The sequence below is a fragment of the Panulirus ornatus genome, chromosome 3, assembly GCF_036320965.1.
Source record: "Panulirus ornatus isolate Po-2019 chromosome 3, ASM3632096v1, whole genome shotgun sequence".
NCBI classification, from domain to species: Eukaryota; Metazoa; Arthropoda; class Malacostraca; order Decapoda; family Palinuridae; genus Panulirus; species Panulirus ornatus.
In genome coordinates, this window is record NC_092226.1 from 28025261 (window position 1) to 28040195 (window position 14935).

At 46.4% G+C, this 14935-nt stretch overlaps 1 protein-coding gene across 1 annotated transcript in view; it reads right to left on the minus strand.

Annotated features, from left to right (window-relative positions):
- Positions 1–4378, minus strand: part of LOC139761590 (uncharacterized) — a 28002-nt gene extending 23624 nt beyond the window's left edge. Inside the window, exon 1 of the mRNA XM_071685852.1 lies at positions 3724–4378. Coding sequence (XP_071541953.1) covers positions 3724–4015 — 292 coding nt within the window. The 5' untranslated portion in view covers positions 4016–4378. The remainder of the gene's footprint in view (positions 1–3723) is intronic.
- Between the last annotated feature and the right edge of the window lie 10557 nt (positions 4379–14935).

The window sequence follows — 14935 nt, forward strand, 5'->3', positions numbered from 1 at the left end:
GCAATATATATATTTCAGTTAGTTCGTAAGTCCGTATCATTGTCATGCGTATCGTCCCACTGTGATTACTCTCCATCGCATACAATCGAGAATCAGTCCAATGTGGATTAGAGTTCGATCTTCTGACCGCTCGCCAGGTGTGTTATGAAAACTTAGGCACCTGTCGTCTGACGACGTCTATAGCGCGACGTGGTCACGGGTGGCTTGTGGTGCGATGCAGGGTCGTGTTTGGCTGGACACGGAGCACTGCCCAGGCGCTACACACAGCAGTGATACACGGTGTAATGTTAGGGTGATGCATGGAGTAATGTTGGGGTGCTACACTGAGTAATGTTGGAGTGCTACACTGAGTAATGTTGGGGTGCTACACTGAGTAATGTTGGGTGCTACACTGAGTAATGCTGGAGTGCTACACTGAGTAATGTTGGAGTGCTATACTGAGTAATGTTAGGGTGCTACACTGAGTAATGTTGGGGTGCTACACTGAGTAATGCTGGAGTGCTACACTAGTAATGTTGGAGTGCTACACTGAGTAATGTTAGGGTGCTACACTGAGTAATGTTGGGGTGCTACACTGAGTAATGCTGGAGTGCTACACTGAGTAATGTTGGGGTGCTACACTGAGTAATGCTGGAGTGCTACACTAGTAATGTTGGAGTGCTACACTGAGTAATATTGGGGTGCTATATTGAGTAATGCTGGAGTGCTACACTGACTAATGCTGGGGCGCTACACTGAGTATTGCTGGGTGCTACACTGAGTAATGTTGGAGTGCTACACTGAGTAATGTTGGAGTGCTACACTGAGTAATGTTGGGGTGCTACACTGAGGAACGTTGGAGTTCTACACTGAGTAAAGTTGGGGTGCTACACTGAGTAATGTTAGGGTGCTACACTGAGTAATGTTGGGGTGCTACACTGAGTAATGCTGGAGTGCTACACTAGTAATGTTGGAGTGCTACACTGAGTAATGTTGGGGTGCTACACTGAGTAATGTTGTAGTGATACACTGAGTAATGTTGGAGTACTACACTGAGTAATGTTGGCGTGCTATACTGAGTAATGTTGGAGTGCTACACTGAGTAATGTTGTAGTGATACACTGAGTAATGTTGTAGTGATACACTGAGTAATGTTGGAGTACTACACTGAGTAATGTTGGCGTGCTACACTGAGTAAAGTTGGAGTGCTACACTGAGTAATGTTGAAGTGCTACACTGATTAATGTTGAGGTGCTACACTGAGTAATGTTGGAGTGCTACACTGAGTAATGTTGGAGTGCTACACTGAGTAATGTTGGAGTGCTACACTGAGTAATGTTGGAGTGCTATACTGAGTAATGTTGGAGTGCTACACTGAGTGATGTAGTGATGCACTGAGTAATGTTAGAGTGCTACACTGAGTAATGTTGGAATGCTACACTGAGTAATGTTGGAATGCTACACGGAGCAGTGCTGGGGCGCTACATGTAGCAGTAGCTCTAGCTGTTGTGTCAGTGCTCCGTACGTAGCAAGTGCCGGTACAAGTCTACTTTCCCAACAGTTCTCTTGGTAATTTCTTGTTTTCCCTTTCTTCATGCACTTTCCAGTCTCTACTTCAGCTCCCTCTGTCCTCTCTACATCTTTCCTACCAGGCACATCCTCCAACTCTAAGAGCCCGAAAAAAAAAGAAAAAAAAACTTTCGTCCCAGACACCCTCTCGTCTTCTCTTAGTACCTCCAAGATTCCTGCTAGGCGCTTCCACGTCCCCTCCCATTAGCCCTTCGTGGTAACGGGTCTTGTGAGAGGTGCAGTACGAGTCACGCCACCAATGGAGACTAAACAGCTCATGTGAACGGTCTGTGGTAAGGGGAACCTAGCACCAATATCCTCTTCCTTCCTGCCCCCTAACCCCCCCTCCCGCTGGCTTGGCCAGTGTAACGGCTGCCCCGCTGCCACCTTCGTCAGCTGAGAGCACCACAGGTAGGTGTCATCGTATGGTTATGCCTGGGGCCTAGCCTTACTGCTGCCGCTGCTTCACCTCAAGGTGACTGACACCCGAGTTGAAGACCTTCCAATCACTCTGCACACTATTGAGGTCACTGGCTCAGCAGCATACATACTCCAGCCTTACTTGCATATGAAAGAACCTTTATAGGATAAACACAGATTTTTTTTCCTTTGAACGATTGAAATAATGAATTCTAAAGTTTAAAGAATGAAATAATGAATTCTAAAGCATGAACGAATATACTTTAAAGCCATTTTCTCTTCATACTCGCTCCTTGACGAGGAAGAACATAATCAAACAGCAAGCAAAGAGACAGTCCATGAGAGAGGGAAAAAAAATGAGGATGAGTCAGGGTAGACCAATAAGGAGAAAGAGGATACTAGGAGGGAAAAGAGATGGATAAGAGAAGGGGAGAGAGGTAGAGATAGAAAGAGAAAGCAGCAGCAGCAGCAACAGCGGGCAAGGAGAGTAACCAGGTAACACTGCGGGTAAAACAAAACAAGACGAAAAGTAAGAGACATGCGATGGGGAAGGTAAGAGAAGACGGCCAGGAAGGTAGAGAGGCAGGGGAGCAGGTTAGGAGGGTAGAGAAACATGGCAGAGGGCTGAGAGACGTAAGAACAAGGAGAGAGGAAGAAAGGAAGGGTACAAAAGTTGTGGGAGAGGAGCAGGGTGGGCCGCTCGGATGAATGAACGGAGCACGAGGCCCAGGTCACCGCTGACGTGGGTGGGACATGCGGAAGCGGCAACACAAAAATACTTTCTCTCGGTAACCGGTTTGTTGCATTGCTGTGCTTCCATCACCATCAACCTTAGCATCAACTCATACACCCATTCTTATGCCTTTACCTTACCCTAAGCCTCTCAGTTGCAGCAGTTAAAGGGACGAATATGATGTGTTGTCAACATTGCTGCGCCCGAGGGGCCCAGCTGATGCTGAAGTGCTCACTATTCCTGGTTCACCAGGGGCAATACACTCCCTCACCTACACACACTCATGTTGTTTACATGTCCTCCAGCCCTTAGGTGTCATCTGTACTGGCACTCACGGCACCTCCCATCATAGCTTGTAATCCAAACGTCTACGTCCACGGGGTTGCAGAGCATTGGCAGCGTTTGTCTACGTGAGGCGACTGCCGAGAGCTGGAGTGCCGTGGCCAATGACACCGAGGCTTTGAACCCTGGCTCTCTTCTCCACTACAACCGTGGCGCTCCTCTCCACCACAACCCGGCTCTCCTATCTCCCACAAACCTGTCTTTAATCTCCATCACAATCCTTGCTCTGCTTTTCATCACAACCCAACCCTGGCTCTCCTCTACAGTACAACCCTAGCTCCTCTTGCCACTACAACCCTGGCTTTCTTTTCCACAACAATCCTGGCTGTCCTTACTGCCACAATGCTGGTTCTCCTTTCCACCACAAATCTGCTTCTACTCCACTCAACCCAAGTTTAGTCCTCGACGACACTGGTGATTTCAACGCTGACAGAGCAAGCAATCAAGTGTTACGGTATCGTTGCTGGGGCCACCGTTACGTACGCGGCCAACGGTCGTACGTAAACATGAACCGATGACTTTCTTAAGATAGTAGGGATGTAAGTCGAGATAAGGGGAGCGTTATTCACTGATATGGGAACCAGTGATGAGATGATAAGAGAGATTAAAGTACTGCAGTGGTGAGAAGGATTTGCATGGGTGGGTGAGTGTGGAGAGTATTGACCTTGAGTGACACTTACCGCCCCTGTAGACGCCTCCGTCTGTGATGCCAATGAGTCGTGCATCCACTTGGTCGGCGCGGCCCTCTTCTCTCTCCTTATGCAGCTTCTCTTCCTGCTGTAGGCGCTGATAAAGACGCACAGCGTCTGGGAGGCTGAGTGGTTGCGGCGCTCCCTCCCCCAGGTTGTTCTCATCCACAACGTCGCCATCTGGAAAGTGTGGGAGGAGCCCGAGGGAGGGGGCGGCCAGCAAGGACAGCAGGGACAGGGCGAGGCGGAACTGCAGAAGCGACGAGGGAGTGTGTGGCGCCATGGCTCGGCAGGGACTGGCGGCGCTGCGCCATCAGTATACACCTGTGGGATCGAGGGGATCCAGAGCGAAACTCATGGTAAATGGAGCGTGTAGCGGCGGGTGGTGCGGTAACTAGAAGCTGATGTGGTGTCAGCGAAGGCAGACGAGTCTGCAGGAACCACCGTCAGGCAGGTAGTGGTGAGAGCGAGTGAGAGGACTAGTGAGAGGCCTAGTGGACGACGCTCAGTAAACGTCGGTGGGGTCGAGGCCCTTACGCTCCATGGCTGCTCAGATGACGATGACGGCCGGCTTGAAGCACAGTATGCGGAACACGAGCACCAAGAGGTCCCACACGACCATTGCTGGGCGGCCACTGAGCCACCAACGTCTCGCGCGCCCTATATGACAGTGGAGGCCGGGGGGGCGGAGCCAATGACGAGCCCTCCCCGGTCATGGGGGCGGAGCTATCTGTTGGCCACGCCCCTCCACCCCCCCCTCCCCTCTGTACGGTCCATCCTCTCTCTTACCCCATCCTTGTTCCAGGCAAAATTACGATAATCCAGGGTGGCAGAAGTGAACAGCGGTGTAGATAAAGACTGTTGACAATCCTTCTGAAGTGACATTTGATGGTGGGAGTCGAGGGTGGCACAAGACTCGCCAGGCCTGGCTGGTCTGGGCGGGGTGGTGATGGGGCGCCTGACCCGGGCTCCTCCCCCTCACTCACCACCTCCCCTCCCCTTTCTCCTGCCCCACCGCAACCCTCCCCCTTCTTCCCGCTACCCTCACGATGCTGGTTGATGCTGTTGTTTGCCTGATTGTTGGTAGAGTGGGATGGTCGTTGGTGGAGTGGGATGGTCGTTGGTGGAGTGGGATGGATTGGTACAGTGGGATGATCGTTGGTAGAGTGGGATGGTCGTTGGTGGAGTGGAATGGTCTTTGGTGGAGTGGGATGGATTGGTAGAGTGGGATGATCGTTGGTAGAGTGGGATGGTCGTTGGTAGAGTGGGATGGTCGTTGGTGGAGTGAGATGGATTGGTAGAGTGGGATGATCGTTGGTAGAGTGGGATGGTCGTTGGTAGAGTGGGATGGTCGTTGGTAGAGTGGGATGGTCGTTGGTGGAGTGGAATGGTCTTTGGTGGAGTGGGATGGATTGGTAGAGTGGGATGATCGTTGGTAGAGTGGGATGGTCGTTGGTAGAGTGGGATGGTCGTTGGTGGAGTGGGATGGATTGGTAGAGTGGGATGATCGTTGGTAGAGTGGGATGGTCGTTGGTAGAGTGGGATGGATTGGTAGAGTGGGATGGTCGTTGGTAGAGTGGGATGGTCGTTGGTAGAGTGGGATGGTCGTTGGTAGAGTGGGATGGTTGTTGGTAGAGTGGGATGGTCGTTGGTAGAGTAGGATGGTCATTGGTAGAGTGGGATGGTCGTTGGTAGAGTGAGATGGTCGTTGGTGGAGTGGGATGGTCGTTGGTAGAGTGGGATGGTCGTTGGCTGGAACAGCGTTAGACAAGAGTGTGCCCCCGACGTAGCAACGCTGACCCATCACCGTGCCTCCCACGCACTCTCCCAACAGCTGCTTCCTCCTATGACTGGAACGTTCCTCATCATCCTCGTCAGCGCTGTAGCCTACACTCGTCATACCCTCACACATACACACACACACACACACACACACACAGCAATGTGCATCTTCCACACCCACACAGAACACCCGCGGCTACACAGTAATTCCACAGCACTCAGGCCACACCCACGCCCCCACACACGTGTTGGCCACACGCCGCACCCACGCTCCCACGCACGTAGGCCACACGCCGCACCCACGCCCCCACACACGTAGGCCACACGCCCCACCCACGCCCCCACACACGTAAGCCACACACCGCACCCACGCCCCCACACAGTACCCACTTAGACTACCCACAACCTATCATCATAAGATATCTGCTCTTCCATATAACCTGGATGCCAGCGCACGACCAATATCCCAGACAATACTCACTCCCAGCGGGCGCTTCCTCTGCGTCCATTCCCCCTCCCCCCTACGCCCTCAAGCACCACCCACGCCCACATAGAGTACCCACGCCTAACACAGCGTACCATTTGTATCGCAACCCCTGAGGCTCAGCACCCACACACTGACCTATAATACCACCTTGGCCCATGCCCAGAACCCACGCCACACAGCGTCCATATCACAACACGCATGTCATCACACGTCCACATCCATCACACAACACCTCGTCACCATACAAGCCCACGCCGGTGTTCAACACCCATGGCATCTCACAACACTTACATCATCACCACACAACACCCACGTTATTTCATAAAACTAGTCATCGCACAACACCCACGCCATCACACAACACCCACGTCAACACACAACGTTCATGCCATCACACAACACCCACGTCAACACACAGACATTCATGCCATCACACAACACCCACGTCAACACACAACGTTCATGCCATCACACAACACCCACGTCAACACACAGACATTCATGCCATCACACAACACCCTCAACACACAACGTTCATGCCATCACACAACACCCACGTCAACACACACCACCGCCAGATCACAAAACACCCAGACCATCACAAACCACCCACGTCAACTGCCCATAAACTGTAGCCAGATGCAACCAACTTAGTGTAGTCAACGCTGATTGAAAACTGAAGGTTATAAGCATTTGGTCAGCCCACCAGGTCTGGGAGCGGCATAGGAACCACTCGTCTGCGAGACGGCAGCTGGGAAGGTGGAGGGAAACTCCACAAGATCACCGGTGTTTCCTGTTTCTCAGCAGACAACGAGCAAACCCACGTAGATGAGCCGTACCCGTGAACGATGCGTAGAACAGGTGCCGCTGACGACGCAAATGACGCCACAGGGTGGGAGGCCCTTGGTGTGTGATGCTGGGATCAGTGTCAGCGGGCCCACCTCAAGTACCAGCCACGAAGGGCACCCTCGCCTTCTCACTAGAGGGCTTGCTGGCTACCGAGGATGCATGACCCCGCTGCCCGGAGCTTTGACGTCACCAGTTGACACACCTGTGCATTAGAAAACTAAATAGCAGAGGACGTGTCCAGGAGTGTGCTCTCTCTCTCTCTCTCTCTCTCTCTCTCTCTCTCTCTCTCTCTCTCTCTCTCTCTCTCTCTCTCTCTCTCTCTCTCTCTCTCTCTCTCTGTCAGTAACGCATGTGGTAGAGTGTGACGTCTTTACTTACGCTTTCAGGTGCGAAGCCTACGTTACCTTTCCTCCGTCACATAACATCGTCGACTGTTACGCCCCTTACGAGGATTAATATCATTAATATCACTGGGACTTATTTTTTTACATGATCAATACGGTTTTTGAGAGCTAACTCGTGAACTGATCCCTTACGACAACGTGATAAATTTCATTTTCTTTTTTTTTTTTTTGACGTTGGAGGCTCCATTCACAGACAAAAGACCGCATCAAAGACGAGCCTTAATTGAGATATGGAGAAGCTAATGAAAGGGAAAAAAAGAAGAGACAAGAAGTATTCAAATTTTGGAGGAAGTGAATGGCCTGTCTTGAAAAAAGTGCTGGGTTATAGTTACTGGGAAAGACATAAGAAGGTAGAGAATTCCAAAGTTTCTTGGTGTATAGAAGGAAACTGTTATCAAAGCGACCCATTCTTGAGTTGCCAACGGCCACACAGTAATCATGTGATGCAGCAGCTTGCCGAGTATTGCGTCGTCTAGCCAGCTTTCGGTAGCAAAAGCCAAAGTAATACCTATAGAAGAGGGAGAGTGAATCAACATTGCGGTGTAGGGCAGATGGGTCGAGTTTTGAAGTTGCCTGAGAGAGTTTATATTGTAGTAGGACCGCTTGCAACTCAACTCTGTCAAGTAACGTTGCTAGAACAACCCGAGATATGAGAACAGTACTCAATTCAAGAACTGATCACCTTCGTATTAATGGAGCAACTGTTCAGAAGAAAGTAATTTCATCACCCAAACACGACTTCCATTTTTTATAGGAAAATTTAGCTGTTTCCGTAATACGGGATTTCCAGGAGTGAGCAAATGCTGCAGTAATACCAAGAATGTTCATTAGGAGGTGGAATTACAGAACCGTCAAAGGGAAGAGTAGAATTGTGAGGAGTTTTAGACAGAGAGGAGGGAAGAGAAACTTAACTAGATTTCGTCTACCCCACCGAGATATCCTGTCCAAGTCTGAGTTTGCTGAGGAAGTTGTGTCGAGACAAGATGCAAACCGAATGAAAGATGAAGGAGCAGAATTGAAGGATATGGAGGAATGCAGTTTTGAGTCGTCAGTGTACGAGTGCATTTGGTTATTTGTAGAGGAAAGAAAGTCGTCGATAAAATAAAAAAAAAAATTGTAGGAGACAGGACAGAACCTTGAGGGACACCGCTGATAATGGAGAAAAGGGGAGAGACTGATCCATCAACAACTACGGAGATAAATCGGCCGGAGAGGAAGCTACATATGAAGGAGCAAAGTAAGGGAGAGGGGTGGGGGTGGAATTTAAAGGAAGGAGCTTAGAGATGAGACCCCGATGTCACATCCCATCAAAAGGTTTGGATATATCAAGGGCAACCACAATAGATTCCCCCAAATCTCTCAGGGATAATGACTAGACATTAGTTAGATAGGAAAGAACATCACCAGTGGACCTCGCCTTACGGAAGTCACACTGGTGACCAGACAGGAGAGTGTGAAAGTCAAGATGTCTGAGGATATGGGAGAAGAGGAGAGATTTAAAGACTTTGGAGTTGGTGAATATCAAAGAAACAGGATGATAGTGAGAGAGGGTTAGAATGGTCACCCTTCTTAGGGATGGGATGTACTTATGTATGCTTCTGAGAAGGAAAATTTATGTTTTTTTTTAACAGAAACGGAACAGACGAGCGAGCACACTCAGTACATGGGGATGGATGCCATCAAGACCATAAACCTTGCTTGTGTCCTCAGAGAGAAGCGTTTCTCGGACTGTTCGGAAAGAGATTACTGAGAGGGGCATAGGATTAACTAGAGGAGCATCAGGGTGTGAAGGAATGTTAGAGTCATCCAAAGTAGAGTTAGAGGAGAAAAGAGAACCAGAGAGAGTTGCTTTGTCTACAGAAGAGACAGCTATAGAATCGTCATAATGTAAAAGTGAAGGAGAGGTAGAGAGACAGAAATAGTGATGCCCTTAGCTATAGACGAGAAAGACCTGTCAGTGGATGACGAGGAGAGGTTATCACACTTCCTTTAAATAAACGTTTTGCCTCATGGATAACATGCTTGCAGTGATTGCGGGTATTGATAAAGGCTGAATGGGAATCAGAGGAATGAGAATCTTTCCAAGCCCAATATTCCTGATCCCTTGCCTGAGTGACCTCAGAAAAAGAACGATTGAAACGAGGATTGAAAAAATAGGTTATCTTGAAGGAAGAAGTGATAAATACTTCCATTCCCGCAACAGTAACCTCTGCAATGCGTTTGGCGTCACCACATAAGCGACAGTAATTTACCCTAAGAAATTCAGAAAAGAATTTGGCAAGTTTTTCCAGTCAGCTTTATTTAGGTGTCATATTTACAATTAAGAGGGGCTACTGGAAGGGCAAGTGCCGTTAAAATAAGTACATTTATGAGAGTGTGGTCAGATGGAACACTGGAAGGCGAGATTGTGTAGCTACAGCGTGAGCGATTAGAGGTGGAAAAACAGATCCAGGAGAGTGGCCAAAGCGGTCGGGATTATGGGTTGGGTGGGTGATCATTTGCTCTGAATCATTGAGAAGGGAGATTGAGTGGTATATCAAGTCTTCTGATTGATGATACGATTATTCATTTTGCTCATTACTTGCTTGATATATAAGAGTCTAATTCTATCATACAGTGATTAATTTTTGATTATGTGTTAATTTTGTTTAATATTTCCCTTCGTGAGTGATTGTGATTGTGTCAGTTGGTACTCCATGAAGAGTAACAACATCTAAGTCACCTCGCCTTACAGCTTTCACTAGGGAATTAGTGAATCATTACAGTAAGAAAATGGACTCTGACATTTCTAAGGGAAGAGAATTGAATAACTGTGAGGAAAACAAGCCATTTCATGGAGCCCGTTGTACCTTGGTATCTTTATCATGAACATCAGACAACACTCCTCACATCACTTGGGATACCGTATACACAGACGCTGTCATGATACCTATAGTTACAGGTGTGAGGCATCCACCAAGGTGTTCTTCCCATGGGTTACAGATGTGGTCTGCCAGGTGAAGCCAATGGGTCACAATGAATCTTCACGTCGTTTACCTGCAGAGGAAAGAGTAGCCTAAAGATTCAGGAACCCAGGAATTATATTGAGTTGACTCGGAACGCCGCACAAAATGTCATAGAATTTACTAAATGTCAAAGGATGACAACCTGGAATGAATTAGTATAGTTCTTCATAAACATTTACCTGCAGGCAAGGGATGACGAGTCAATATCTGTATGTTTAAACCCGAACTAAAAAGAAACTCTTAGGGAAGGGTCTCTAAATCATTGTGATAGTCCTTTTGTCTCAAAGGTACTTCATCAAGTTCGAGATCCTTCGTCCACCTCACTAGCGTCTACTTCAACAGGTAGTAATCATCTGGTCGAACGTCAAAAATCTAAGGATCTAAGTCCACATAATAGTAGGTAGCTACAGCAACCAGAGCTTTCAGTGATGGACGTCATAGATGCCAATGATATGGGCATATTGCTACTGAGTTCAGGAATCCTCCCTATTGCCCGATTCACAATCAGACAGAGCACACCCGTAGCTGGTATTGTTTATGGTCGTGACTCATGAATGATCAGTCGACTCAACAGAGTCACAGCCATTCGAGGATGAATCTTGCTGAGTCCTTTACCCATAGCTGACTCCAATGTTATCTCAGTCAGTGATCGCTTTCGATAAGTTGATCCTTAGAAATGATCCTCACTGTAGTTTCCTTGCGTAACCTTCTGGATGAGAAATTGATGACTGCATGAGGGTCGTTCCAGACCCTTTACTGGAATCATCTGTTCCAATAGTGATAGGCACCGTAAACTTTGGGAAACCTAAGAAATGGGGATGTTGTCAAAGAATAATGTGAACTAGGCCAAAGCTTTGTAGTTGTGCTTCATTCCTCTTTCATAGACGTACACAGGATGTCCGGAAAATACTGATGAAGCAGATAATCCCGACAGAGGAGGGACTGAAGGTGACAGTGATTGTAAATCTTTAAGGACAAGACAAGCTAGAACTCCTTCCGGTGTAAGGGTGATGTGGGAAAGATTGAAGTGACTGGCTATTTTCTGTATTGTCTTACATGGTTTTTCATGATGATTTTGTCTTGAGATATACGTCTACTCAGACCAGCCATAACCTTTTAGGGACCCAAAACTGAGTCTTTTTTTTTTAAGGGTTTTCCACCCTTCAAACTCACACCTGAATCACGAGCTCTAGGTTGTCTGGGATAGCCTTTCCTGCTCTCTGAAGGTTGCCATATAATGGTCGAGACTCCTAGACCCACTTAGCGACCGGGGCCCTGCGCTCTGAACGTATAGAGCGCATAGGAAGAGTCAGCCCTGAGTCTACCAAAACTTCCTTCTTGGATTTGATGACGAGGAGCTGTAGCATGGTGCTCAAAGACGTTCCATCACCTTTAACAAAGATTATGATGAAAAGCAGAGTTTGTGCAACCCCAGATGGTTATGCAGTGTACATGGACGGGAAGGACGATGGCTTCGAGGACAACCAGCATGAGCCAGGAGCTTTGAACCCACCAGCTGATGGATGTCGGTAGATGCCCGAGCACACTGGCATATACTGGAGATACATCTCCTATACTGAGCCATGATATCTGTTAGGAGTTCAGGACAGTGTGTGTGTGAAGACGCTTGCATGTTTATCTTATGCGAAACTCTTGTCGTCCGACGTTGTCAGATCACACTTCAGGTGCTACTGTCTTCAGTCTTCCATTGTGGTTTGTCTGACCAACAGATACAACGTTGATATACAACATTAAGAGAGGAACTTACACTGCCAGATTTAACGTAAGAAGATAAGTACTTGTTTGTCGTAATTGTTTTTAATCTACTTCGGGTTGGTGGAATATGTTCTGTTGTTTCTGATGATTGAGATGACATACATGACTTGAACGTCACATTACTCAAGCAGATTATCCTGTAGCAATATATGAGTTGATAAATTTTTTTTATATATGTACACAGACAGACTGTTGTATTACTGCACGAGGAGTTTGGCCAATTAGCCTTTTAAGGCATGAAATGAATTTGATGCCTTAGCCAATATGCATACTAGCTTATCGCCTACCACACTCCTTTCACATTATTGAAGACAGATTAGTACAAGAAACTATGTGAGACATGATCAGTGCGCCCAGTGTAAGCACAAGAACTGAATGACTGCAACTTGTTCCGATGGCGGCGATGAATGCAATCAGGAGCCCTGCAGTCTGTAGGTAAAAACAGGTGTTTAGTAGATCTAACTTCAAGGAAGGATTCTGACAGGTAAGCACAGGTGTGTATATATATATATATATATATATATATATATATATATATATATATATATATATATATATATATATATTATCCCTGGGGATAGGGGAGAAAGAATACTTCCCACGTATTCCCTGCGTGTCGTAGAAGGCGACTAAAAGGGGAGGGAGCGGGGGGCTGGAAATCCTCCCCTCCCAATTTTTTTTTTAATTTTCCAAAAGAAGGAACAAAGAAGGGGGCCAGGTGAGGATATTCCCTCAGTGGCCCAGTTCTCTGTTCTTAACGCTACCTCGCTAACGCGGGAAATGGCGAATAGTTTGAAAAAAAAAAAAAAAATATATATATATATATATATATATATATATATATATATATATATATATATATATATATATATATATATATATATAGCCTATGGCCACATTTACGGTGCTTCAGACTAGCTATCTGCTCTTAAGGGTTCAGTTTGGACTTCGAAATTCTCCTGTTACTTTGCTTGCTTTATGAACAGTTCTTCAAGGACACTTAAGAAATGCGGTGATGGTGCACTTAGATGACAACACTGTGATGTCGAGAAGAGTTAGTTAAGATTCTGAGAAGTTTAAGTTGTACTGAGAAGATATAGTTGTACTCGTGATGTAAGTAGCGTAAGTTTAGAAACGCTGAAGTTATTAAGAAGGAAATATGGAAGAATTTTCGAGGCGAAGTCCTTTACGAAGTTCCTCACTCCTGTAGCAGTGGACGATGTCCCATTGTTGATAGGATTATCAGCGAATCCATCTATAGGAAGTTCAAATCCCGCTTTGCAAAGTTAGCCAAGTCGTGGACGAATTTGCTTGCGAAAGGTTAAGAATTGTCGAGGAATGAAGCACAACTACAAAGCTTTGGCCTAGTTCACATTATTCCTTGACTACATCCCCATTTCTTAGGTTTCCCAAAGTTTACGGTGCCTATCACTATTGGAACAGATGATTCCAGTAAAGGGTCTGGAACGACCCTCATGCGAAATTTGATGGTGGCCTGTTATCCTATACGCAAACCAAAACTTAAACAGACACCACTTATCCAGCCACTGAACCTCGGGCCCTAACGGTGGTTTGGACACATATGGAAACCTTATTTATGGATCAATGAATCATACTCCTGTAGCGTTGTTGTTTAATCATATGAACCATAAAGGTGAGGTAATTGATTATTATTGGACCACACCAAAGTTCATCCACTTCTTTGAACATCTGAAAGTCAAAGTAAGCATAGCGGCGGATGCGCTGCCCTGGAATACTTAATTCTGACGTGGATGAAGTAGTAAATTATTAACCTTGGGAAACCAAGTAAGGAGACGGCAAATTTGAAAGTTTTCATTTTGCGAAGTAACGTGGTTTGTAAATACGTACGAAGTCTCCCAAAAAAGTATCTGTCCCCCGGGCCAGAAGTTTCTAATAATCTACAACTGGCTGACCGAGATTAATGCTTGAATTTGCTGCAACTTTGATGCAGTTGTATCATGATCAAAGTCGGAGGGAGGGTCAGTAGGATGGAAGCGAGAGGCATGACCCTCACTCAGTGTCAGAAGATAACACGGTACCGGAAAGCCCGGCTTCATCATCCGCAGAGTTACACATCTGTTGACTGGTAGCGTTCCCCTAGTGACAATATATCACTTCTGTCTTCTAAGTGTACCAGTGATGAACAGACTTATGAGGAAGTCATGGAGTAAAATGTTGTCATACTGATGTTGTACAGTGAGACATTAAGGCAATGTCCAATACGTATCTGTACTTACCAGTATGTTAGATGTGCATATATCCGGGACTGTCAGGCCTAAAAAGTTCTAGTTACGTTTCTGGTTTGGCCCGCTACACTATTCGGGCTGTAACTTCAGTTAATCAAGAAAATCATTTCATGTTCTGTTTGTATAATGTACGACTAGTATATTAAGAATGATAAGGATAATGGCCAGAATAATGTCATATTTTTTGTCGTGAACTGTTTGCCAGGATGAAACCCCACAAAGTAACTTTAGACTCTCATTTGGTCACATGAATCACAGGTTTTTTCTCTATATCTGGACGTTTGATACGTTACAAATGATTGAGAAATAATTCTTAAGGATTCGAATATCTTTCGTACCTAACAGATGTAAAAGATACATTTTTGCTATTTCATTTTCGTACACTTATAATGTGAACTGAAAATGGCTGTTGTTGTGATTTTCCTTTGTTTATGAGCTCGTTGAGTGCCCAACGCCCGAGCTAGCTCTAGACGAACAAGGAAATGTGTTTCTGTTCCTCACTAATAAGTTCCACAACGTATAGACTACAGACGTTGTGAAAACAATACCATGTGTCTCTACGTACCAAGTGGTTCTGAATTCGTTTACGTATATGAATACGATATCCGAATATGTTTAAGTAGTGCTGTCGGA